This window comes from Gracilinanus agilis, chromosome 1 (assembly GCF_016433145.1).
Source record: "Gracilinanus agilis isolate LMUSP501 chromosome 1, AgileGrace, whole genome shotgun sequence".
Classification (NCBI taxonomy): domain Eukaryota; kingdom Metazoa; phylum Chordata; class Mammalia; order Didelphimorphia; family Didelphidae; genus Gracilinanus; species Gracilinanus agilis.
Window position 1 is genome coordinate 132,748,505 of NC_058130.1, and position 26,420 is coordinate 132,774,924.

At 46.4% G+C, this 26,420-nt stretch overlaps 2 protein-coding genes across 4 annotated transcripts in view; both read right to left on the reverse strand.

Moving 5' to 3' along the window:
- The window catches only part of ATP2A1 (ATPase sarcoplasmic/endoplasmic reticulum Ca2+ transporting 1), a 17,563-nt gene extending 8,817 nt beyond the window's left edge, over nucleotides 1-8,746 (reverse strand). For both annotated transcript variants that reach the window (XM_044656781.1, XM_044656790.1), the window contains exons 1-6: nucleotides 8,457-8,746; nucleotides 8,147-8,164; nucleotides 7,574-7,656; nucleotides 5,383-5,487; nucleotides 4,615-4,753; nucleotides 588-668 (exon numbers count right to left, since the gene is read on the reverse strand). In XM_044656781.1, coding sequence (XP_044512716.1) covers nucleotides 588-668; nucleotides 4,615-4,753; nucleotides 5,383-5,487; nucleotides 7,574-7,656; nucleotides 8,147-8,164; nucleotides 8,457-8,574 — 544 coding nt within the window. In that variant the 5' untranslated portion in view covers nucleotides 8,575-8,746. The remainder of the gene's footprint in view (nucleotides 1-587; nucleotides 669-4,614; nucleotides 4,754-5,382; nucleotides 5,488-7,573; nucleotides 7,657-8,146; nucleotides 8,165-8,456) is intronic.
- A 5,317-nt stretch (nucleotides 8,747-14,063) lies between these two features.
- On the reverse strand, nucleotides 14,064-20,017 carry SH2B1 (SH2B adaptor protein 1). 2 transcript variants are annotated; one of them, XM_044656840.1, is made up of 10 exons: nucleotides 18,272-20,017; nucleotides 17,827-17,928; nucleotides 17,315-17,406; nucleotides 17,217-17,258; nucleotides 17,048-17,178; nucleotides 16,003-16,203; nucleotides 15,419-15,630; nucleotides 14,951-15,122; nucleotides 14,340-14,439; nucleotides 14,064-14,172 (listed from the first exon to the last, which is right to left on the reverse strand). In XM_044656840.1, the coding sequence occupies exons 1-10, from the start codon at nucleotides 19,379-19,381 to the stop codon at nucleotides 14,154-14,156; spliced, it is 2,181 nt and encodes a 726-aa protein (XP_044512775.1). In that variant the 5' UTR covers nucleotides 19,382-20,017; the 3' UTR covers nucleotides 14,064-14,153. The 2 variants fall into 2 exon arrangements, with proteins under 2 accessions (XP_044512775.1, XP_044512767.1); XM_044656832.1 differs by lacking the exon at nucleotides 17,217-17,258 and having other exon boundaries at nucleotides 17,048-17,154; nucleotides 18,272-19,323.
- Nucleotides 20,018-26,420: the final 6,403 nt, after the last annotated feature.

Sequence of the window (26,420 nt, forward strand, 5' to 3'; positions counted from 1 at the left end):
TTGAACCTAGGACCTCCCATCTCTAGGCCTAGCTGTCAATCCACTGAGCTACCCAGCTGCCCCCTTATAATGCAGTTTAGAGTGGGGAATTTGAAGGTAATGATAGCTAGGCTGAAGGTAGGTGGGGAGCTAACACTCCCTCTTCCTCCCCACACCTCTCATGTATCCCAACAGCTCCCCCAATGTCACAAAGTGGGAAAGTTTAGAAAACAAGGAAACAAAGGACACTGGCCACCAGAAACCTCAAGAAAAGCCTAGAGATGGGCAAACTACAGCCCATGGGCCGCACCCCCTGAAATGTTCTATTTGTTGCAGGACATTATTCCTAATCTGATAAATACAGTGAGTAGGATACAATACAATGAAACTTCGAAAGAGTTGCCTTAGAAACAGACTGACGTATAAGCATTTCTTTTCCTTTGGCCCCCTCTTTACAAAGTTTGCCCATCACTGGCCTAGAGTCATTTGTCATTTTTCCCTATCTTGAAGATCTCTATCCCAGAACATCTCAAAAATGTTATCTTCCTCCTTCTCCTTTTCCTCACTCAAAGACTTCATCTCTTCTTCCACCTCGAACAATCTCTCACCTGTGAGGATGGACTGGTCAACCCGAAGTGTAGTGGATTTGATGGAGAGGATTCGGATATCTGCAGGGACTTTGTCACCCACTGTAGAGGGAAAAAAGAGAGGTCAGGTCAGTTGGGAGGGAAACCCATTTCTTTATTTTTGGAAACTGTAGGCGGAACAAGGAGAAAGAAAGATATATTCAGGGACAAAAGGATCATCTATTGGTAACAAGATGTCTACAGTAAAATTGAAACAGTACACTATGAACAAAATCTAGGATACATATGTTCCCAGGATAAGAAGGAAAATAGTTGCCAGAAAACAATTTTTGTGTGTATTAAATATCTCTGATAAAAGTTTGAAATACAAGTCACATAAAGATCGAACACAAATAGATAAGACTAACGCAGCTAAGTAAATGCTTCCTAGCTATGGGTCCCTGGGCAAATAAGCCACTTAACCCTGATTGCCTAGTCTTTGCCACTCTTCTGTCTTAGAACTGATACCAAGATAGAGGGTAAAGGTTTAAAAAAAATAGATGGGGCCAAGAACAATTCCACAATAGTCAAAGGTGATGAAAAAAAAATTTCTCGAAGAAACTAGAGACTGAGGCAGTTAAATGGCTCAATGCAATGGACAGAGTGCCAGGCTTAGAAATAGGATGTCTTGGGTTCAAATATGACTTCAGATACTTCCTAACTGCCCAGTGACCCTGGGCAAGTTACTTTATCCCAGTTGCCTAGCATTTACTGCTCTTCGGCCTTGGAACTGATTCTTAGTGTCCATTCTAACAAGGTAAGGGTTTTTTAAAGCAAACAAATAAACTTGGAACTATGAAAAACTACATAAAAAGAGTGTTCCAAATCACTCATACTAAAAGAGATGTGAATCAAAACAGTTCTAGAGGTTTACCTCATACCCAGCATGTTGTTACAGATGATTAAGGATGTAAATTGTCAATTTTTGAAGTTATGGAAAGAAAGGCACACTATTGGCAGAGCTGTGAATTGGTCTGACCATTCTGGAAAGCAATTTGGAGTTATGCTAAGAAAATGACTAGAATTTCCACACCATTATATATGCCCATTGCTAGGCAAGTATCCCAAAGAAGTAAAAAATAAGAAAAATCCCATTTATACACAAATATTGATAGCAATGTTTTTATAGTAGCAAAGAACTGAAAATGAAATGTGTCCATTAATTGAGCAATGTATAACTAAATTATGATATTTTAATGTTACAGAATATTACTAGGGTATAAAAACAATGAATATAAATATCAAGAAACATTGGAATCCATATGAACTGAATGAGGCAAAGTCAAATAAGTAGAATCCAGAAAACAACATACACAGTGATGACAATAATGTAAATTGAAAAAAATGGGGGGAAATGAAAGCTTTGTAATTATATGACTGCATGTGGCCCTGAAGAAGATACATGACAAGGCACTTTCTTCCCTTCTTTGCCAAGGTGGAGGGTGTAGGTGTAGTACATCTAATGTAGGAACTGATTAATGGATTTTCACTTTGATGGACTGATTTTTTTCCCACACTCAATTTTTATTTTTATGTTATGATGGTTGGCTCTCTGAATGAGGCAGAGAGAAGAAATATATTCAAAAGTGTGGATTATATAAAAGCAAAGGATAAGAACACACTTTTGTTTTAAAATAAAGAAGCAGAACTCTAAAAGTACTCGAGGTTGGAGGGCCAGAAAAAGTCAGTCAGAGAAAGAAATAATGGGGTAAGAGGAAACATGGCCAAGTTGGCAATCATGGGAAAAGGAGGAGAGAACAGGTGAACAAGAGAGAAGCAGATGATTATGGAAGAAAAGCTAGGGAGAGAAGGAAGGAGGCAAAACAGAGTCATGAAAGAGGGAAGGGGAAACAAAACTAAGAAAAACTGAAGAAAGAATGGTTAAAAATCAGAAGAGACAAGATGAAGTTAGGGGAGGGCAGAAGGAGAATAGTAAAGAGAGGAAGGGAAATGGCATGCCAGGAAATAAAATGAGAGGGAAAAGTAGGATAAATTTATCACTTTTCCCTTTCTATACCTTCCCCACCTGTCTTTGTGGATTGAATTCCCACCCAACAAAGTTCACTTCTTCCATTAAATCTTCCTTGATCCCTCCACTTAAAAACAACCTTCCTCCTCAAATTGCAGATAGAATTTGGTTTTGAACTTCTATAATATAGTCATCTCTCTATGGGGTTCTTAATCTTGGATCCGGATCCATGAACTTAAAAAAATCGATGCATGAATTTAAAATATGATTGGTTTTCTTTGTAATCCTAAGCATTTTCTTTTCTGCATTTGAAAATATTATTATGAAAAGAGGTCAACAGGCTTCACCAGACTGCTGAAGGAATCTGTAACACAAAAGAGGTGAAGAACTTCTGTCTCAGAGCTCCATGAGGTCTAGGACTATGTCTTCAAATTTCTCCAGAGACTAAAACAATATTCCATATGCATTCAGTGGTGATTAATATTTGCTGAATGATTTACTGACCAAAAGGATTTGGGGCAGACTAACAATGAGATGGGAAATCATATGAATGGAAGTAAGCAAGAAAGGGAAATGAGACTACTTAATGAGGTTGGGGAAGGAAAGAACTGGAAGAAATTAAACCAATGGAAGAAAGAGTAAGTGGAATAAAGAAACCAGGAGAAACTGAGGTAAGGGAGAAAGATGGGGAAAGACAAAAGAAGATAGAAAAATGGGAAAGGGAGATATAAGAAGAAAAACCAAAGAGGAGAGATGTACATACACAGACTTAGAATAGAGATCGTAGCCTCAGAAATAGGATAGACCCATGAGCATATCAATTAATACTAGGAATTCAGTGCTGAACAGACAGATGCCATGCTGGGGTACGACCTCTCCCATTTGAGAACCTTTCAGGGAACCAAAAAACATTCTCCTGGATTTCGGTCTACAAATGCAACCCCTCTGGATGGTCCTTAAGAGAAGGGTACTCTCCGTTCCATTATTGGGAAGCAGGAAACCCACCCTAGCCATCTCTGGGACCACCAATCCTGAGGATAGAGGAAACAAGGGAGGCAAGAGGCTGGCCCATGGCCCGACACCCTGTCACCCTAGCCCAGGCAGTATTTATAGACAGTCATGGCCCTGGCTCCGAACTGTGTTGCGCTGTGTTGGGGCACAGGAGGGAAATCCTCAGCACCCACCTCTTCACTTGGCTCCCCACCCCAGAGTCTCCACACTCTCCTATTGGAGTAATGGTAGGGGGACAGCATTTCTATGTGTCACAGGGGCCTCCGAGATGGAGGGAAGCTCTGGGCAGAAGAGCCAATATAAAAACCGCTGAAGGGGACAGAATCGTCGTAATCTTAGCCGCCTGGCCCCCACCCCTCTCCCCAGTTAGGCATTAAGTGTCCCTCGGTTTCTGGGAGGCGGGGACACTCCTGGAGCTCCCTCCCAACCCACAACCCGCCCCCCCTCCCAGCACCGGGTCTCGTGCTCTCTCTGTCGCCCATGTTTTCCATACATGGCCGGGGGCTTGATCTCTCGGCCACCCACGCTCCTTCCCCTCGGAGACTCCTCAAGGGCAGCGAGAGGTCAAGATTTATAGCTGACGAAGCTTGGGGTGGGGGAAGGAGGGGGAAGCGAAGCAAGGGGTGGGGGGTGATGGGGCCCATTGGCAGGGCCCTGGGTACACCTGTTGCTAACAAGTGCCGGGTGAGGGAAGGAGGGGGCAGGGGGTTCTGCTTTCAGCCACAGGGACAGGACTGGCTGTTCCTGATGAGACTCTAGAAGGGGGCAGCTGCTGGGGGGCGCTGATGAGGGGGAGACGCCTGAATGCCCTGGGGTGACCTCCTCAGGAGTCTGGGAAGGAGGAGCCAAGACCTTTCTACCTCTCCCTCCCTCAGTCCCTCGTTCCTGAGCTTTTGCACGGCCACCCCTTCTCATTCAGACACCCAAAGATGAGCAAAGTCCCTCAGCACGCATACCCGCAGATACAATTTCCCAGGATGCCCTGTGCCCTTCCTCTCCTTTCCCCGAGTCTCACCACTGGGAACTCACCAGCCACCTCCACGATGTCCCCAGGGACGATGTCCCGGGCCTTGATCCTCTGTACGGACTTTCGGTCGGCCCTGTACACTTTGCCCATCTCGGGCTCGTACTCCTTAAGCGCTTCAATGGCGTTCTCTGCATTACGCTCCTGCAGGAGAGACAGAGAAGATGATGAACCGGGACCTCAAGGAGGAGGAGGAGATTGGAGAGTCTCAAGGAAGAAGGGACGGATTTGCAGGGAGCACAGCTGGAGGAGCGAGGTCCCTGAAAGGTTAGGGTAGCCTAGAGAGGGAGTTGCCCAAGGCTGAAGTATAAGGAATATCACTATCGTTATCTAAGGAAAAACAGAGCACTGGACATAGTACTGGTATTGGCAAGTTCCGGGAAAGATGGATAATCCGATATGGGGATGGCAAGAAATGTCAATGGGGAGGGTCCATAGGGAGAGAAAAGAAACAACCAGGGGCCAGGGGAAGGTCAGAAAATAGGGAATAGGAAGAAACAGACTTTTGTGGTTGGGTATGAGAAACTAGAATGGGAGGAGAGAGATGCCCAGGCACCTGCAAGAAAGAAAATTCCTAAAAGGAGGAGTCAGCAAGTTCTGACATTCTGAGGGAATGTGAATGAGAAGGGGGCAAAAAAGGCAGGGGTGACCCCTTAAAGGAGTACAAAGCCCAGGAGAAGTGGAAATATAGAAGGAAGAAACTCAGTACAGGGTATCACACAAGGGACCAGAGGGAGCCTGGGAAGGTATGACAGGGCATGAGGGATCCTGACCTGCCAAACCCCAACAATGGCATTGGCAATGAGGATGAGGAGGATAACGAAGGGCTCTACGAAAGCTGTGATGGTCTCCTCGCCTTCTTCAAACCAGGCCAGCACCTGTGGGAAGGAGATAGAGGCAATGAGACTGCCCCAGAGAAGGGCAGGAATCCGAAAGTTAAATACCTACCACCAGCAGTTCCTTCACACCTATACCATTAAGAAGGCATATTAATACATGTTAACATATGCTCAAGTCCATTTTTCACTTACATGTTGAAAGACTCACCCCTGGACAGTGGGGAACCCACAGAATAATAACTTGTAGTTATGTAGCTTTTGAAGTAAAGACTGCAATTATTCTTACTCCTATTTTACAGCTGAGGAAATCTGAGACTGTATGCAGTTAAATAATTTTGCACAATGATCCCAACAAGTGTCTTGAGGCTGGATTTGAATCCAAGTCTCTTGACTCCAGATCTAACAAGTCCAACATTTCTGACACTATGCTCAGGCACACATTCACAGCCATAAGGGATGGATGATTTATTGGAGGTCTCTCAACATCTACCCACTCCGGTTTGATTTTGTGTCCTGCGCAGCGAGCCACCCCAACCCAAGTCACTCCTTCCCCACAGGAACATGGTTTTTTGTAAAAGTACAGGCGCTGGGAGCCACCCTGCAGCCTGGGCCCTTCTCCTCACCCCAGCCCAGGGTTGAGGGGAGGGGGGTGGGGACTCCAATTTCAAGAGAGCTGCGGGGAGATAGGATTACCGGGCCTCGTGTACACACAGCCGGCCCCAGCTGTTTTCCCTGCCCAGCGACAGCTCCAGCAAATGTCAAGATACAAACTTGAGAGGGGAAAAGGAGTGCCCTGACAGCCAAGAAGAAAGGGAATCAGGGTGAGGAGGGAAAGGGATCTGGAGGATGTTTTTCCAGAGAGCTGAAGGGATGATCTGTGAGAACCAGAGGGAGGGAGGAGCTGCAGAGGGCCTAGGGGTCGAAGAGGAGATTCGACCCCACCGGGGATGCAGTGGACAACTGGTGGAGGGCAGGGAAGAGCCACGGGAGAAATGTGGGGTGGGGGAGGACCAAGGAATGGTAGGATAGGGAAGGAGACGGCCAGAGGTGGGGGCTGGAGGTCTGGGGAGTTGTTTCCAAGAGGAAAGAGGAGGGTGGCGGGAAGCCAAGGTCAGACCTTTTGCAGAGAAGCCTGGAGGAGCAGAGACCTGCAGTAGGGGGAGCAAAGTGGGGCTGTGGGGAGCAAGACACCGCCTCCCCCCTCCCCATGGTGTAGACCCTGGCCCAGAGTGGAGAGGAAGAGAAAGCTGAGGGTCGGTCATTTGAAAACTGAGGACCAGGAGGAGCCAGGCAGAAAGGACTCAGGGCTGGAAGCCAGAGAGCAACTTAAGGCTGCGAGCTGCTCATTCCTCGACTGGCACTCCCTGGTTTTCCCACTGGCCCAATCAGCATGGACGGATCCGGGACTCCCTAGGATCCCCAGCCTCCCAGTCTGGGGAACCCAAACCCCAGAGCATGCCGGGTGGGAGAGGTGCTAGCTGCCCTGTGCGTCCTGCTGTCCCATGAGCGTGGTTGCTCTGGCATTATTATTATTGTTATTATTATTATTATTATCATCATCATCATCATCATCAATTTCCTTCGTCTTTTAAGAGGCAGTAAGTTTGGGATCCAATGAGGTTCCCCAGGGAAAGCAACCAGAGTCCAAAGGGTGGGGAGACACTTCCAGCCCCCTCCCCCCACACACCCCTATCTGAAGCCCCACCATCTGTCCCTGCTCCTTCCCACAGGTTCCTGAGAGGACCCTCAAGCCTGTCCCCAACCCTGTAGTTAATGATGAATCTTGCTTTCCAACGCTGAGCAGAGTACCCCTCCTTCCATCATCATCCATTCTCCTGCTATAAAACCTCATAGCGCTACAGGACTTGAGTCACTGTTATGAATATCAAATTATTTCTATCATGTCCCTAGAGCGCTTGAAGATTTGCCAAGCACTTTTCTCTTGCCGATCATCATCATCATTTTTGAGAGAAGGAAACTAAAGCAGAGGGGGAAGGGAACCCCACAACTGTTCTTCCATAGCTTCTCCCTCACCCCCAATAATTGCTGCCACCCCACAAAGGTGCCCCTACTCCCATGGTCTCCCAGCCCTCTTCCCCTGCCTTAATGCCATTTGTGAACTTACAAAGGAAATGCAGGCAGCCAAAAGCAGGATTCGAACAAGGAGGTCTTCAAACTGCTCGACCACTAGCTCCCACAGGGACTTGCCTGAGAGAGAAAGGCAGGGAAAGAGAGAAGATTGCCCCGTTCAAGGGGGATAGTAATCAAAGAGGGAAATGCTGAATGCTCAGGGTTGGGCACACTGAAGAAAAAGGCTAAGGGATGTAGGGTAATAAGGTGGAAGGGGGTTAGATCTGAGGGTCTGGAGAAATTAAAATGCTCAGTACTGAACAACTCCATAGCTCAAGGAGCAAGAGGCAGACCTCAATGGGATAAGAGTAAAAACTTTACCTTTTTTTTCTCTTTTTTCTTGTTATTGGGTTTGGTTTGGGGGCGGGGGATGAGGGTCAGGGCTGGGTGAGAAAAGAATAGACAGTGAACAAGAGTGCAGAAATGAGAAGCTCTTCCCTTTTGGTGGACCTTATTCACTGACAAACAAACTTTAAGCATAAGGACCTATAGCCCAAAGCAGCTGGGATAGGGGCTCTGGGGTGCAGCAAGAGAAGGGAGGGAAGATAGACAGGGATTATTGACTTACCTTCTTCTGCAGGGAGTTCTGGAGAATAGGGTTGGGAGAGAAGAGAATAAAACAGTTCATTTAGGACCTAGTGTCTTCAGCCCAATATTTCCTCCTCTCCCAGAATATTATGTCCAAAGTGGAATAATTAGGCCACAGAAGGAGAAAGTGAGACAAGCTATAATCAAAGCCTTGGAGATGCCACTCCATCAATTCCCACTTCCCTTCCAGAATTCAATTGTCCTGCTCCTTGGCTTTCCCCCTAGAATCTTAGGAGAAGGGGCACCATACTGGAGAAGAGAGATAATCATCTCCAACCCCAGATACTCACCATTGGGTCCATACTTCTCTAGGTGTCTTTTAACTTGGTCAGGGTTGAGGCCAGTGTTCTCATTCACCCCAAAATAGGCCAGGCATTCCTCCGTTGTCTTGGAGTGTGCGGCCTCCATCTTGCTCCCTTCCTGGGGGCCAGGGGCCGGTGCGTTCTTTCTAGGGGGTCTCTCTCACACGTGGGGGGTTTCCTCCTCAGTCTCTCCACCTGCTTATCTCTGTCTGTCTCTCTTCAGCCCCACGATGGGCTTGCCTCCCCTCTACGCAACACTGACCCCCGTCCAACCTACAGCAGCCGGCCACCCCCCCAACCCCCAGCTGGCCCTTATGAGTAACTGGGGGGGGTGCCCAACCCCCCCACCAGGCCCAGGATTGGCTGGCCAAGACCCTAACAGGAGGGGCCAGAAGAGAGAGGTATTTTTGCTGACAGAGGGGGAACAGTGGGGTTGCAGCCTGAGATGTCACTCATAAAGCCAGAGTGGCCCCTGCCCCAGGGAAAGAGGGGGCAGAGGGAGACTGAGACTGTCTGTCTCCTAAGTTTCTCATCTTCCCCTCAACTTACTTTCCCTGCCTCCTCTGTCCATCAAATTCTAGTTTCCTCAACCCAATCTTATTCTTTTTCTTTCTTACCCCCTTTCAACCCTCTGATCCCTTCTCCCCTTCACTTTTCTGCCCTCCCCCTACCCATTTGTTCCCTCCACCATCTACTCCCTCTTGAACAGCTCAGCCTGTTCCCACTACCATAACTTTCAGCATCTTTTTCATCCCAATGAAATAAAGGAGGAAACACATTGAGACTGGACCTGCTAAGGGGAGTGAAGGGGCCGGGGGAATCTAAGACAAAACTAGAGGAGAGATTCTCTATTGTGGGATAAGAGAGAGCAACTCTAGAGGGGCAAGTGGAAATGAGGAGGGGAGAGCGTCAAAGAGACAGGGCAGAAGGTGGTAATCCTACCCCAGGGAGGGGGGCAGCAGGAGCCATCAACATGGGATTTAGTGTCCAAGTGCTGGTGAGTAAAGCCAGGACTGCATGTACCCCCTGCCAACACCACCTCCCCACCTGCCCTCCTAAAGCCATGGGAAACACAAGTCCCTGCTCCACCATTCCTGATAGGGAATCCCCCCCACTCCCTCCCCCCAGGAAAATGGGATACCCAGCCACAGGGGTAACCCAAGAGGCTACAAAATGTGCTGATGGCACAAAGGGGAGAGACATATGGTTTGAAGGTTTAGAATGCGGGTAGAGATACCCTCCTAGACAAGGACAAATAGAAATAACTACTCTTTCTCAAGCCATGGCTTCCTCCACACTGATAGGTCTTGACCTGTCTTGACCTAAAACATTATAGCTAATGTATACAGTTCTTGCTACTATCACTTGACTGCTGGTCTCAGATCCAGGTGAGGATTGCATAAGAGAGGAGAAATCCAGGATCAGTGGAGAACAAGGGAAATGGTTATAGTGTGCTCATGAGTTGGACAGATTCCTCAAGGGAAATCAGATTGGGATGGGCAATGGAGGATTTAAACTAAATCAGGCTGGTATAGTCAAAGGGAATGGGTATGGCTGCGACTGCAGAGGGTCAGATCTGGTGAAATAGAGGACAGAAGCCAGTGGAAATGCATGTCAGCTATGGGGGGAGGGGGTGTGTGTGAAGGGGAAAGTAAGAACATGAATCATGGAACCATGAGAATTTTTTCTAAAAAATAAAAATAAAATAAAGAAATAGAGGACAGAGACAGGTGGGTGTTAGGGAGATCATAGGATTTTGAGTTGAAAAGGACCTTGGAGATTATCTATCCCAATTCTTATTTTATAGATGAGATCCAGAAAGATGTCCATAATCACACAGATTATAAGTGGCACAGCTGAGATTCAAACCTAGTTCTTCTGATTTGATCACTTTTTCTACCACACTACAGCTGCCTTATTTGGAGAAGCCATGGGGGACAGGATGGAGAATGGAAAAAGTCCTAAAAGGGAGAGCTGAGGGGAACAGACCAGAGGTAAGGGGAAGGTGGAATAAGCAAACTGAACCATAAGGAGAAAAGAGCAGAAGGCCCTGTTGTCAGGAGCCAAGCAGGACTGAAAGACTGGGTCCAAAGGCACAAGAAGTTTATATGCCCTGGATTCCATGTCAGCCTCCCAGGAGTAGCAGTTGCTCTGAGCCAGCCCCCACCCCTTTCTCCAGGGTGGAGCATCTGGTTACCACTAGGCAACTGCTGGAGAATGGGGGAGGTAGGATGGGACCTTGGGGGTCAGGAGAATGTGAGCTGGTAAAGAGGGGTGCAGAAGAGGAAGGAGAAATGAGGAAGGCAATAACTGAAGGAGCAAGGGAAAGATAAGGTGGTAGTAGAACAGAGAGGGGATGAGGAATAACTAGTGAAGGATTAGAGATGGGAAGGTCATAGAAAGGGAGCTGTGTGACCTTGGACAAATCACTTTCCCCCCCCCCCTTCCTTTTTCCATTTGTGGCATGAGGAGGCTGGACTAGCTAATTAATCTTTAAGGTCTATTTTGCTGCTAAGAGTCTCAAGAAAGGCATAGGAGAAAGGGAGCCTGAGGAAAGAGGAATCCCTAACTTGGGAAAACCAGGTACTTTGTAGGGGTGAGGGGCAGAGGAAAGGTTTAGGAATACTTCCCACTTGAACCCTCCAGTACCTTACCACTCCTCTGCCTGGGCTGGAAGGGCAACCTCCAGGGTGAGGTGAGGACATGGCTCTCCTCCCCCTCCCCTTTTTCACAGCTTTGACTCTCTCCTCCACAGCTGAGTCCTTCCCTGACCTCTGGGGAGGTGGGAGGTGGGTGTGTGGGGGCTACACAAAATGGGGCAGTTATGTGAGAGAATCACACCCACAGGAATCAGAGGACTTTCAAACCTATCCCGTGATCCCATGTTATCTGGGTAGAGGAGAGAGTTGTGAGAGGGCATAGCCTAAGCTACTGCTCAGGCTACTTTTTCCCTACCCTGGTGAGTGACAGGGGCCACTGCCCATCTTGAAGGAGCACGAGTGACCAAACATGGAGAGGGAGGAAAGGGAGGGAGGGAAGAAAGAAGGGAGAGAGAGAGAGAAAGAGAGAGAGAGAGAGACAGAGACAGAGACAGAGACAGAGAGAGAACATGATATAGGGAATATGGGGGATAAAAGGGCACAGATTTATATTAAGGGACAAACCAAAAAAAAAACAAAACGATTGAAGTTTGAGTGCTAGTCCAAAACCCTAAGTTCCCTAATTCCATAGATAAAAATTCCATATATAGGCTTGGGGAGGAAAAATGATTTATCCACTATTACACATGGGGAGATCAGTGGTCTCCCTCTAAAAAATGGAGGAAAATAATTTAGAAAATGAAAATTTTTTTTTCCCACTTAAATGACCAAATACTTTCTGATTTGATTGAAGAAGATATCCTCACCCCTATATCCTAGGGCTGGTGGGGAAAAAAAAGCTTTATCATCAACTCCCCCTGTATCTATGGCAAGTAACTTCTTATTGCAGCTTAAGTTTCCTCCCTCATCTATAAAATAAGGAGGTTGGACCAAAATCCTCAGGTCCTTTTCAATACCTTTCTAACATTTCAGCGTCTGTGAGGAAGTCCTGAGGCCCAAAATTTAGGGAAAAGGAACAATTATCACCCAAACATGAGAACCCTGGAGGAAGGCCCATTCCCTAGAGTTCCCTTTTACCTTGCAAAGGCAATTTTCTAAAGACTGAAGGAGAGGCAAGCTGGGAATATAATTTTTTTCTCATCAGTTTAATTCTGAATTATATCTTGTTCATCTCCAGTGGTATTCTCATATATAACACTAAAATCCCCCAACTTTTCTTCAAAGGGTTGCTTCCACCCCTCATGCTCCCCCAAAACTAGTTTATGAAAGCCCCAGAGAGAAGACCAAGTGGGAAAAGCCAGCAACCTTCAGCCAGCTCCCTGCCCAGGGCATACTGCAGTCTCCAGCTGTCTCCTGTCCATCTCCTGTAAGAAGCAGAGGCTCAGAATAACAAGGTCACAAGAGCCAAGGGCCTGCTGGAGGAGGGGAGTTAGGACAGAAGGAAAGGGAGTGGCAAGGCCAAGGGAAAGGGAAGAATACAAGGCTGGAGCATCCCATTAGATTGAATAGTGATAGAGCAGAAACACAAGAAAAAGAAAGAGAGAACAGAACATGAAAGGTAGTGGGAGTAGTTCTGGAATACAATGGAGATGGTCTTATTAAAAGGCAGATAGCATGATAGGATGTAAGAAGAAGAGCATTTACAGTGGGCAACCCTGTATTTGAATCCCAACTTGGCTCCTATTACCTGTCTCACTTCATGCAAACCATTTACTTTTGGGGGTCCATCTCATCTTTTAAACCAGATATTGAATAGATGGTTCTTCCTAATTCCCTCTGTAAAATGTCTTTCTCTATTAAGTCTGACAATCCAATGAACTACACATGAAAGCCAGAGTAGCTAGGAGGCCCAGGGGTGCCCTCTTTTGGAGAAATGTACCATCAAAGCTGGGAGCAGTCACTTGGGACACAGAATGTCAGCGCTGGAAGGGTCCTCACGATACTATCCAAGTCAACGCCCTCATTTATAGAGTAAACTGAAGCCCAAATAAAGTGACTTCCCCAATAAACCACATTTAGCTGAATGGCAGAACCAAAACATAGGACTCCAAGTCATCCCACAATAAGGTGTTCTTTCTCAACACCCCATACCCAGAAACCCTGCCCTCAAGTCTGGACTTTCCAGCTTGGCTCAATGGCTATTATCTTTGACCTCTGCCAGAACAGTTTATTTGGGGAAAAGAAACCACTGCCCTCCCTGGCTCTATTTCACAGTTCTCTCTGTGGGGCTAGAATTCCAGAATCAGAATGTTAAGAATTAGAAGGGACTTAAAAAGATGGTTGGTGTGACATGAGAAGTGAAAGTATATAGATGTGAGTCTTCTAAATCAATTGTTTCCCCATCTCCCATTCCATCCTGTGATACAAACATTGGGCCAATGACCAGAAGAGAGCTGAGATAAACCTTTTTTATTTATGTTTCTCCATTTCACTTAAAAAAAAAAATCCTTAATGTAGCTGATACAGCCCCTCCCCAATACATCACAGAGCTGTGAGAGGTACTGGAGAAATGGCCCACAGGGGGCGAGGCTGAGCACAATTGGCCCACCCCCAAAAGGAGGTAACGGATCCAAGTCCCCTGCCCAGGGAAAGGGACAGCTTGGAGTGTGTTATCTGGGAAGTTACTAATGGCTCTGTCCCTCGGTCCTGTACCATTCCCACCCCCTACTCAAATGGGCAAGGGAAGCATTTGTACCTCTCTGGTGAGGATCTGTCCTGGGTCCTGGCCCGGGACCAGGGAGAAAGGGGGAATTGGTTGTGTGGGGGTATTCATCCTTATAAGAAGGAGTACTGGTTATTGATGGCTCTGGAGCGGACCCCTTCCTCCCCGGCATTCCCTGGCTGCAACTGCAAGAAATGCACAAAAGGGGTCACTCCCACCTCCCCACCAGGCCCCTCTACCCCTGAGGGCTCCCTGTTTAGGGCTGTGGCCTCCTCAGGCTCAGCCACAGGGCCCAGCTCTCCTGGGGTCCCTCCACTGCCTGCCTTCTCTTCCTCTGAAGCTTCTGATGCTTCTACCATCAACTCCTCTTCCCCAGGGTGTGCAGGGTCTGCCCTTGAATCAGGGTCAGGAGGTTGGGATGGATCATGGGAGATGTTCGGTTCTGGAAAGAGTAGGGAAGGAAGATAATTCAGGTAAAGCAGATGTGACTTAAGTCTTCTTACACCCCCCTCCCTTTTACCTCCATTATCCTCAGGACCCAAGTACCTTCTTCCCACACCTTCCAAGCCCCTTCATGGAGGATGGAACATGGGGAGGAAGCACACTTACACACAGTCACTCGCTCCGATGGGCATGAGGGTGGAAGAGGCGTCGGGGTAGCAGCGATCTCCCTCACACACCCCAGCTCGGCTCCCTGCCCGTTCCCTGCCTGGGGGGTTGGGGGGGTGTGAGGAGGGGGTATAGACAGGATAGCAAGGGTTTAAGGGTGGTTTGGAAGGGGAAAGATGGGGAGCAGAGGTTTGGGTAAAGGTCATATGGGGCAAACATATGGGAGAGCAGAGGAAGCATTGCCAAGAAGGGAAGAAGATCCAAGTACAGATGAGGACAAGAGAGGGAAAAGTAGGGAAGGATGGAAGCAGAGACAGACAATGGACAGAGGCTTTTGATGGAAATGAAAATGTACCAATCCCATTCTCACCACCTCCCACCTCCCACCTGGTTTGAGTATCATCTCTCAAGGGAAAGGCAGAATGGCTAAGCACCTCTCAGCAAGGTACGTTCACTGTCTTTTTTGTTCCAAATGTGCAAATGTTTTCTCTCCCTCCCTTCTTCCCCACTAAACATGCTCTCCAACTTGCGTATGAGAGCCTTCTTTTCCTCTCTGCTCACATCTCACTTCTCTGATGAGCAAGAACCCTCTCCCCTGCCGCCCCCCTTACCTTGTAGCCGCTGGGAGGCCACGACATAGCTGACGAGGGTAACATCACTGGAGCCCCCAGACTCCAGAGGAATGGGGTGGACCCGGAAATGCTCCAGCATGTCAAAGACCGTCTGGAACCAGAGGTGCTGCACCCGGCACTGACCATCCTCATTCAGGGATAGACGAAGGTGCTGGGGGCCGGGATGGGGAAGGTAAAGACTGCTTTCTTCTTGGGACTCAAGGGCTGCTGCCTTTTCCCTGTCATTACCTAAACTACTCTTTTCCCTGGGATCTAAAATCTTTTCCCCAATAGTTCTTCACTTCCCTGGGAACCTCCTGTTTCCTGGAATGCCCCTCCTCCTTTGAACTCTCTCTGTGGGATACTTCCCTAAGCTAATCCTCTTCCCCGGGGTTTGACAACCTTCTCCCCTGAAGTTGCCTTTCCTCTAGGAAAGAAAGGAGCCCTTTCTTCCATAGGGCCACTCACCTTGGCCTTGCCCTGGAAGTTGAATGTGAGGACATACTCCCCCCTCCTCGTCTCACTCTGACGTACCAGAAAGACACCATGGCTGCCAGCACCCCCTGCCAACACTAGCTGGGCAGCCTTGAGTCGGGAGAGGGTCCCATGGAACCAAGGGTACTCTGAAAGGGGGTGGTCCCCATCACCTCCATCTGACTCCCCCTGGAACAGGAACGAACCTTCAGGAAGGAAAGAGTTGGGAAACCGGAGTGTCAGGGAAGCCTCCCCATCCCTAATGAGAATCTTCTGTCTTGAAGCTCCTTCCCTATAGATTTTCCTTTCCCCCTAGATTAGGCACCCATAGTCCCTCAGATCTTAAAGACCCAAGAGAAGGAGTTTAGCTAACAAGAAATTTAGAATTAAGAGTAGTAGTTAGAAAGATGTATAAGGCAAAGACAAAAAACACACACACACACACACACACACTCTCTCTCTCTCTCTTTCCCCCATCCACACATATATTTACAACACACACTTAAAGTATAAATAGGGGTGCATGTATATTTTTAAAATACATATACACACACACACATACATACACACCCTGATACCTGTGGTGTCTGGAGTGTTCGGGGGAGGGTAAGGGGCTGGTGGGGGGTAAGTTGTTCCCAATGGGGGCCCCTCTTCAATAGGGACTCGGGGGGGCAACTCTGGAGGCAGTAGTTCCATTGAGTCAAAATGGGAGGCAGCAATGGAGGCAGAGCTGGGGGAGATAGAAGCTGAGGGACGATCCGAGAGGCCCCCATATGCCCCTAGAAGAAAAACCAAGGGTGCAGGGAAGGTCTGAGACTCAGTACCCTCCCTAACCCAATAAGGCAAAGGGGAACCATTCTCCCTAGGACACAGAAAGACTAGATAGCTTCCTAACATGTCTCCATGACTCAAATCTCTTCCTCATGTATATCTTGTAGAGGGCACCAGAGAAATATTCCTAAAACACACCATATTCATCACAAACCTGCTGCTCAAAATCCTCAACTGGCTCATTTCTTAAAAGATAAAAGACTACACTCCTTAGTTTTTCTCTCTGCATTCTCATATGCCTATCCATATCCAGGCCCACCTCCTCCAAAAAGCCTTCCTTGACTATTCTAGCCCTCAGAGGCCTCTTCCTCCTCTGTTAGTATACACTATGGCCTTGGCAGGTCCCATCTTATACTACTGCTTGATTCATCTTAAGGTATGCCTGCCCTTTCCTCCTACCCCTGCAACCATGAGAACAGTTGCTAAACCTTAAAGTTCTTTCTATATCCAGGATTTGACACTAAATAATTATCTCCACCTTAGAATTGGAAGAGACCTCAGAAGCCATCAAACTGACAATCTATTGAATGTTGCCTGAATAAACTGAGATAACAGGTCTTCAAAAAAATATGCCATCTGGATTATCAATTAGGAGACCCGAGTTCTAATATCAACTCTGCCACTTACTATATTACCTTGGACAAGTCATTCCTCCTTTCTGACCCTTAGTTTCTCCACCTATAAAAGGAGGTTGGACAATAAAATCTCTTCTAGCTCTAAAATTCTGATTATCTAGTTAACAATACAGAAGTTGTCCCCCAAGGATCTGGCTTTCCTTCCCTTCTGCCTCACCCTGAGACAGGTGCTCGTTGCTCTCACTAGGTCCCAAAGGCAGCTCCTGACTGGGCAGACTCTCTGAATGGTTGAGGCAGGATAGTTCCAGGTTGTCTGTGTTCTCCCTGGCAGGGAATGAAGTCCCAAGGGTAGGCATCAGATCAGGGATCAGTGTGACACAGAAAATTTCAAAGGAAAGAAAATGGAAAGAGGGAAGTCAAAAGGTAAACTGAGCAGTGTTGAGCACTTTTCTGCCACCTCCCCTCCCTTGCTCAGGCCCCTCACCCTGGGCTCAGGCAATCCTGTAGATCAGACACCCAGGCCTTCATATTCAGGGCATCAGCTGTCTCCAGGATATACTCCACAGAACCCTCCACCTATGGGAGGAAGGGTAAGGTACCTCAGCCAGGACATGGGATAAAGAGGAGGCCAATAAGACAATGAGAGCTCCCTAGATCTTTCCTTCCAACCACAATGCAAGAACTTTCTCTCCAATCATTTCCTCTCCTTCCTTTGCTTCTCTTCCCAGGTAAGTACTTTTATTTGTGTCTGCATGTATTTTTTTGCATTCAACATGTACATGCATACATATATGTGAAAGCAGTCCAAACTTTAAGAAATATATTAATTTTGGGAAAGAGTCCCCTAGCTGTAAGGTCATGGCACCTTGCTCACAGCTTCTAGTCCTAGGAAAAGCCAAGAGCCTTCTTACCACCTACCACTCTTCTCCCACCAACACACAAGAATCAAATTTTTTGGAATGGTAGTAAAGAAAGAATGATATCAAAATCTCTGACCTTAACCACAAAGGTGTTTTCCCTGTCAGGCATCTCCAGAGCTGTGGTTGTCCGGACATCTGTGATGGTAGAACACAGGATGTTGATCCGGGGTCGGGATGCCTGTGGTAGAAGTGGCAGGAGTCCCAATATTCAGGCTCAAAAATACTCATCTACTTCCCAGGGGGTAGGGGGGGGGGGCCTGGCCTCCCAGCTCTTCCCACTTCACCACAGGGGTGTCAACACAAGCCTAATGGCTCTCTGCTCTACCTTGTAAGTAATGTGGAAGTGGCAAAAAGACTGTTACCATCAGCCTAGTCTTACATATTCAAGTGTCAAGAGTTAGAAAAATGGGTCCAAGTTTCAAAATAAAAAAGTAAAAGCCTGTAGGCTTGTAAACTTCTGGGGTTTATCTGCAAGGCTTTTACATTATCTAGCCCCAGTCAAACTTCCCCTTCTCTCTCACCTTAGGTGGGATATAGAACTCCAGCCGACTTCCATCTCCTTCCCCCTCATTCCGAAGCAGCAGGCGACACTTCTGCCACCTTGGTGGTCCCCCACCCCCAGATGAAGTTCCAGTTCCTCCTCCCCCTCGACCTTCTCCTCCACCAAGAGCTGCCTCCTCTGTTCCCATGAAGCTCAGCAGGCCCTCCCTTTGCACTGTCCCTGCCCCATCCTTTAAGGGTCCCCCTCCCCTACTTAGTCTCAGCCTCTCAAATCGGTGAGTCCATCTTTCCCCAGGGGATGTCCCACTGCTAGTTGGCCCCACATTGGTGCTACCACCCCCACCAGAGGAGTTGGAGTTGCTGTTTCCACCCAAGACAGGTGGTCCAGAGGAAGATGTCTCCAAGGGTCCCACTGGTGAGGGGGGATCACCAGCTCCCCGCCACTGCAAGATCCCTCGAACTGAGCCTCGTACTGATCGGCCCACAGAGCGGAGGGAGAAACGTTTCTTCAGTTTAGGCTTTGAAGAGGATGAAGAGATTGAGGAAGGGAGGGGGCCAGCTAAGTCTTCAGAAGATCGGGAAGGACCCAGCACAGTCAGAGGACCACTGTTCCGGCAGCTCTCCAGGGAAAGATCACGAGATAAAGTTTCCGTACCAGGACTCAAAGGGATTGGGCCAGATGACAAAAGGGAACCTGAGGCCCGAGCCACCTCTGCCTCAAAGTGCTGCAAGAAGAGCTCAGCAAAGCGTCGTGAGAAAGCTGCCTCAGCCCCAGGACCTGCATATTGGGGATGGGAAGCCAAGTAGAGGCGGAAGCGCCGGGCAAAGTCCAGGGCTGCCGCTCGAGCGTGGGATTCACAGAATTCCCGCCAACTGGGAGGAGGAGGAGGTGGTGGTGGTGGTGGTGGTGGTGGTGGCGGCAGTGGTGGCAGAGGGGGAGGAGAAGGGGAAGCCCCATCCTCAGGGGAAGGGGCACCATTCATGATGAGCCAGATGAAACGGAGAGTGGGGGACCACGGGGAGGGAAGCAAGTGGGGGGGGAGGCCAGAAGATTCAGGGTCATCTGCGGCAACTGTGGAAGGGAAAAGAGGCACATATATAGGAGTCAACATTGGGATTAGAGTCCCCATGGATCAGAAATTCCCTAATTGCTCCACCCCAATGAGAAGCCATCTACTTTTCCACATAGCTTTCTGTTCACATTGTTCCTCTCTGATTCAGAGGTTCTAAAGAGACCTTGAAAACATGTTAGCTTCCTTCTCCTATTCCAAGTTCTCAAACCTCTCAAGCACTGGAAGGTTTTCCCAGATATCTAACCTCCATCTCTCCTGCTGCAATCTCAGCCCACATTCTTTGGCTTCGATCCTAGAGGAGCTGGAGGTAAACTGGTCACCATCTTCCAGAAAAGAAACCCTTTAAGAGACATAAAGCTCCCTTTCCAATCACCTCTCAGGAATAAATCCTTCCAATGTCTTACTCAAAGGGTCCCCAACACATCATGCTTTTTTTCCCTAAGGCTCACTAGCATTTTAAGCATTGTGGTATGAGGTGGGTACTGCTTTGAAAGGATCATTCTTATCCACCCCCACCCCTCCCCAATCAAAGGCTCAGCAGCTCCTCACCATAAAATGTTGGAGACTACTACCTTGTTCCTTCTTCCCCTCAGTCACAAGAATAAAAGGAGCTATGAGAAGGCTGAGTTGAACTATTTTCTATTGTCACTAAGAACAGAAGGAAGCAAAAGGGGATAGAGGTTAGGAGAGCTATGAAAATTAGCATATAGGTCTTTAGTCTCATAACCCAGAGCAACTGGACTCTGGGAAAAGCAAGACTAAGAACTGAGAGCCACTAATCCTGTACTTCTTCAGAACAGACCCATAGTCACTATTTGCATCATCACTGGTTGATTAGGCTAGGAAGGGTTTTTTGGAAATTTTCTGCTTGACAAATAGCAGCATTTACATGGTACTTTATAATTTTAAAGCATTTTCACATACTTCTCTCATTTGATCTTCATAGCAACCCTAGGAGAGGTAAACTAGTTGCTCTTGTGCCCATTTTATTGGTGAGAGAAAAAAACTAAGAAGCTGAAAGACTGCCTACTGTCACAAAAGAAGTGGCTAGAAATTCTAACCAGAGATAGAATCCAGATCCCCTGACTCCTATTCCAATTCCCTAAGATGGGAATTTCTAAGCAAGCCTAGGTTCAACATGACAAAATGAATTTCCACAGAGGGATATCATATACTGGAGTGGACAAAGTAAATAATTTCTACATTTGAAGGCCAGACCTCCATGGGGCAGGGTTGGAATGAGAGCAGTTTTAAAGAATTCTGTCGGCCTTTATGCTTCCTCACCTTCTCAAGGCCTCCTTCCCAATAGGCAACCTACACCTATTCTAAGGGTTATTTCTCCCCCACCAATGGCCTCATATTCCTTGAATCCTCTATCCTTTCCATGTCTTTTATATCTATCTGCCTCCAGCCTCAATCTCGAGGAGACAGAAACAGAAAAGAGCCTACGAAGATGGAGTGTTTAGCGCATGCAGGGGGGAAGACACCCAAGTATGACCCCCACACACACACAATACCCTAACGCTCCTACAATTCACACCAACAAGGGGGCGTGGGAGTGTGGAAGCCCGGACCCAATGGGAGTCCCCTGAGTTCTCTCCACACCAAAGGCCGCGCCGTTGCAGGCCCAGCTGCTCTAGCCCACTAGCCTTGACCCCGGCCCTTCTGACCCTGGTCCTTCAATAAAGAGGCCGCAGGCTGCCCTGCTCCCTGGCCCAACCCCGGCGCTTCTCCCGGGGCTCCCGAGAACGCTGGCCTTCCCTCCGCCCGCGGGCGGCCTCCTTCACCTCCGCCCATTGCGGCCCGCTCCACCGGCCTCCCGGGGGGCGCTGCCCTCTGGGCACTCCCCCAGACCCCGGCCTCCGAGCCCGGCCCCGCTCCAGGACCTTCGCTCTTCCCTCCAGTCCCAGGCCCGGGAAAGGCGGGAGGGGTGGGGTGGGGTGGAGGGAGGATCCGAGTGGAAAGAAGAGAATGAGGAGGGGGGTTCCGGTTCCGGTCCCACCTGCATCTCGGTCCCCGCGGTTTGCTCCGGCGGCAGCAGCGGCGGGTCCCGCTCCCCCCCCACCCCCAACAATCAGTGACCAGCGACCAGCCGGGTACTGCGCAGGCGCCGGGACCCCTTTTTCCCTTCCAGGAAGGAAACGACCATAGATAAGTCAGCGGGGAAAGAAAGGCACGTTCCTTCTGACTTCCTCCTTCTGAGGCGCGGGAATCATAGAGATCGTTCTCCAAGGCGGTAGGAGTAAGGGCTTTCAAATGTGGAAGAGGAGAAGCTGGGAAGACTTTAAACACATCTCCGTTAGTCGCCCCTCAGGGTGATTCAAGAGACAGCCATAGAGATGGGTTAGTCGAGACTGGGATCTCCCATCTTCCGTAAAGAGAACGGAGGAAATTGGTGGGCTGACCATAGAGACGGTACTTCCAGATAGAGTGTCCCCAAACGGCCGCAAAAGTAAACTAGGGGAACGTGAAACCAGGGAGAGGACGGCGGAGGCAATGATTAGAGGTCACCGAGGGGTCAGGTTGCCTCCTAGAGCGCCGGATCCTCCTGTTCTCTGAAGGAAAGTACAGCGCCTTCTGGGGGAAGGTTATGGGAAGGCTGAGATGACCTTGAGAAAGAGCTCGCATCTCCTATCTGGGGAGTCTGGAACCTGAGTTTGTGTTGTTCCATTATTTTCAGTCGCGTCTGAATCTTTGTGACCCCTTTTTGAGGTTTTCTTGGCAAAGATATAGGAGTGATTTGCTTTTTCCTTCTAGATTGCATGTCGATAGCAATTTTAAATATTCGTTTTGCGGATCCATATCCTTACCTTCCTTACTCCCTAAGACAACAGTTGATATGATATAGATTGCACATATATTATCCTATAATATATATTTCCATTTTGTCATTATGAAACAAGACACCGATTACACTAGAGAAAAAATTCATGGAGATGGAGAAAATTAAGTCAAGAATGGAATTCTTTTTTTTTTTTGGATGGTGTATTTTATTAATTATTTGCTTTCATTTTCTAAAATTTTAATTTCGTTGAAATATTTTGTTTTAACAGGAGTTGTTTCCCAACACACATCCAAACAAAAAATGGGGAAGAAACACTATCTAATAAAGTTACAACCATATAGTTCTAGTTCTAGGAGGTTATAGCACTTGTCCTCTCCCTCTCCTAATAATAAGACCCTCTTAGCTCTAAACACATATGTGTGGACAGAGTTCAGTACTGGGGGAAACCTCACCTCTGAAGCTACTTTTTTGTTTGTTTTATTTTGTTTTTCTAAAATTCTCTGTCTCTTTTTGCCCTGTATCTACATCCTGGAGCCCAGAGAAAAATCACTTACATTTTTTTGTGGTTCACACCTAGCATTTTCCCAAAAGGGAATGGAATTCTTTTCAATATTCATTGGCATTCAGGCCAGCGTTTCTTTCTATGGCAGTGGATAAACTTTTTTGTCATGAGTTCTTGGAGTTAACTGGATCTTTCCCTTGTTGGTAATCGTCAAATCACTGACTGCTGATCATTCTAAGTACTGTTGTTATTGGGCAGTGAGTTCTCCTGGTTTTGCTCACTTCACTTTGCATCACTTCATATAAATCTTTACAGGGGTTTTTTATGATCATATTGTTCATCATTTCTTATGACACAATAGTATTCCATTACAATTATATACCACAATTTGTTCAGCCATTCCCCAATTGATGGACAACTCTTCAGTTTCCCTGTCTCTGCCATTTCCTTCTCTCTCATTTTACAGATGAGAAAATGGAGGCAAACAGGATTAAGTAACTTGCCCAGGATCACATAGGTAATTAAATGTGTAAGGCTGTATTTGAACTCAGGTCTTCTGAACTCCAGGACTGGCATTCTGTCTACTATGCCACCTAGGTGCAGCTGAATTTTTATGACCTTGATTGACCTTTTTCTGGGGAAGATACCTTTTTCTCTTGGGTCTTCATACCCTTTTATGCCAGTTGTACAGCTGTCAGGAAAGCCTTAAAACTTCTGCTTCTTTCCCTCAGCTCATGGGGTGAGGGTATAACAGCCTAAGTACTAACAAAAACCTACCTTGTTAGCCTCCTATCATGTTAATAGTTTATCAGACAGCACGATGTCCTGAGAAGAAGAGGAAAACCTGAATCTTAATCCTCTTCTGTTAAATAAGGAGAAAACCTCTATGGTCTCTTCTAGTGCTAGATAATAATACATGAAACAGCTAGTTGGCATAGGAATCTCGGGAATAGCCAAAACTCTAGTACTAAACTTGAAGAACAATGAAATCATGAGACCAGTGAAATCAGATCACTTTAAGTGAAGATTCCCCAGAGGATTGTGTTTTGTTTCCAGGATTCTATGTTAGAGACTTATATTTTTCATTAACATATATAACATTGGGTAATGAAGAGGGCTGGATGTGGAGTCAAAGGAAACTGGGATTCAAGCCTAGGTCCTAACTCTTATTGGCTTTGTGATCCCCTTGATCTCTCTGAGACTTAGTTTATTAGTAAACCGGTGATTATACTTGCACTACATATCTCATGGAGTCTTCATAAGGACAGCATTTTGTCCTTAGCAAAAATGCTTTGCATATTTTAAAAGGCTATATAAATGTAAATTTTTGTTTTGTTTTTGCCTTTTTTTACATTTTTTAAACCCTTCACTTCTGTGTATTGGCTCCTAGGTGGAAGAGTGGTAAGGGTGGGCAATGGGGGTCAAGTGACTTGCCCAGGGTCACACAGCTGGGAAGTGTCTGAGGTTGGATTTGAACCCAGGACCTCCCATCTCTAGGCCTGGCTCTCAATTCACTGAGCTACCCAGCTGCCCTAAATGTAAATTTTTATGATTAGAATGAGGCTGTGGGAGGCCTGAAAAGACCAATGTAAAGGGGAAAATTATGGTTGGATTTCATCTTCACACCAAGTATGTGTTTCTATGAAGTCATGGATTTCTTAGCAAGATTGAGAAATTTTCTCCCAAGGTACTTGATACAAAATCACTAATGAGAAAGATAAACCCAGGATCTCACAAATTCAGGGATTGTCCATGAAGAGGAAAACACAAAGCTGGAAAATACCCATTCTCAGTTTGGTTAGTCATGGACCTTTGCTTAAAAAAAAAAAAAAAAACAGAAACACACACACAAAAAAGGCAACTATGACATATCTCAGGATTCTAGTCTCAAATTTTTCAGGAAAAGCATAGGCTATATTCATCATGTGCTTCTTGTATCAGCTGATATTGCTACTCCTGGGGAGGATGTAGGGGGCTTCTTCCTTGCTGCCTTGGGTACTAGAAACCCAAAGAAAAGAAAGTTCATGAAAAGAGTAATGAAAATGAAGAGAGCTTTTTGTTTTTCAATTTATTTAAAAAATATTAATATTTTCTCCAATTAAACTCCCCTCCAATTAGACAAGAAAATAAACAAGAAAACTGACACACACAAAAATATAGTCCAGCAAAAATAAATTCCCACATTGGCCCTTGCCAAAAATGTATCTCATTCTGCATTTTAAGTCCATCAGCTCCCTGATAGATAGCTTCACTTATCTTTAGTCCTCTGCATCATGGCTTATTGATCAGAGTTTTAAAGTGTTTCAAAATCAAGTAGATCTAGGAGACTATTGTATACAGTTAACAGTAATATTGTGATCAACTATGACTTAGCTATTTTCAGCAATCCAATGATCCAAGAAAATTCTGAAAGACTTATGATGAAAAATGCTATCTGCCTCCAGAGAAAGAACTGATAAAGTCTGAATGCAGATCAAAGCATATAATTTTTCATTTTATTTTGTTTGTGGGTATGTTTACTTTTTTTTTTTTTTATATGTGTTTTTCATAGTAAGACATATGGAAATGTTTTGCAGGATATCAAATGTATAATCTTTATCAAATTGCTTGCCATCATAGGGAGAATGTAGAGGAAGGAGGGAGAGAATTTGGAACTCAAAATTCAGGAAACTAATGCTAAAAATTGTTTTTAAATGTAATTAGGAAAAACAAGATATTGGGAAATTTTTGTTTTTTGTTCTTTATAATGTTGTTCTAATTCTGCTAACTTCACTCAGTATCAGTTCTTAGACATCTTCCTAGGTTTCTCTAAAACTATCCATTTCCTAATTTCTCACAGAGTAATAATAGTCTATTGTATTCATATACCATAATTTGTTTAGCCATTCCCCAATAAACAGACATTACCACCTTAGTTTCCAGTTTCAAAATATTATGGAAAGAGCTGCTGTATTTTTATACATATGGGTCCTTTTCCACTTTGATTTCTCTGGGAGTTAGCCCTACTAGTGGTATTGCTAGGTAAAAGGCATGTAAATTTTATAGATTTATGGGACATACTTCTAAATTGTTTTCCAGAATGACTAAACCAATTCAAAGCTCCACTAACAAAGCTCCATTAGCATGCCTGTTTTCTTTCCTTCAACTACTTTGTCATTTTCCCTTTTTTGTCAGATTTGCCAATCTGATAGGTATAAGGTAAAACCTGAAGGAAGGAATTTGCAGAAACATGCAAGCAATGGGAAAATGCAGAAAAGCAAGCAGAGAAGCTTCGGAATATTCATGGGGAAGAATTCTGAGAGCAATGGAATCCAGGGGAGACTGTTGAAATCCTCAAGGTCTTTTGGAGCTTGAACTCTGGTGGGAGACAGCTCTGGACCAATTCTCCTGATCCAAACAGCAATTTCCTATACAAAGCGATTCCTGAGAAGAGACTTGTTAAAATCCTGTTCCTGTCCTGAATACCTGGAAATCTCTACCTGTGTGGACTCTAACAAGAAGCAGTTTTACTGAAGGACTTGCCCAGAGGGAAAACTGACAGAGCCAGTAGGAGTTCTCATCGCCTGATCTGCTAACAGCCTAGAGACTATTGATCCATTGTTTTAGCCTAGGGTTAATTATTGATAGGAAACAACAAGATCTCTTAGGATTTTCCATGGTTACCTAGGCTAAGGCAGAGGATTGGACCTTGTCACCCATGTTGGGGTATTAGCCAGGGCTCTTATAACCTCTTTCCTGATCTACCCATACTACCCTGTTAAATAAATCTTTCAACTTATAGGAAAGCAGTCAGATTGATTCACTGGAAA

Bases quoted from the DNA above. Each gene is read 5' to 3' on its own strand.
- SH2B1 (XM_044656840.1), bottom strand. From the start codon at position 19,381: ATGGGGACTCTAATCCCAATGTTGACTCCTATATATGTGCCTCTTTTC. The intron at 16,204-17,047 runs GTGAGGCAGAAG...TTTTTCTTCTAG, and splicing joins CAACGAGCACCTGTCTCAGG to GGGCATATGGGGGCCTCTCG. The intron at 15,123-15,418 runs GTGAGTGGCCCT...CCCGGCCCCCAG, and splicing joins ACTTCCAGGGCAAGGCCAAG to CACCTTCGTCTATCCCTGAA.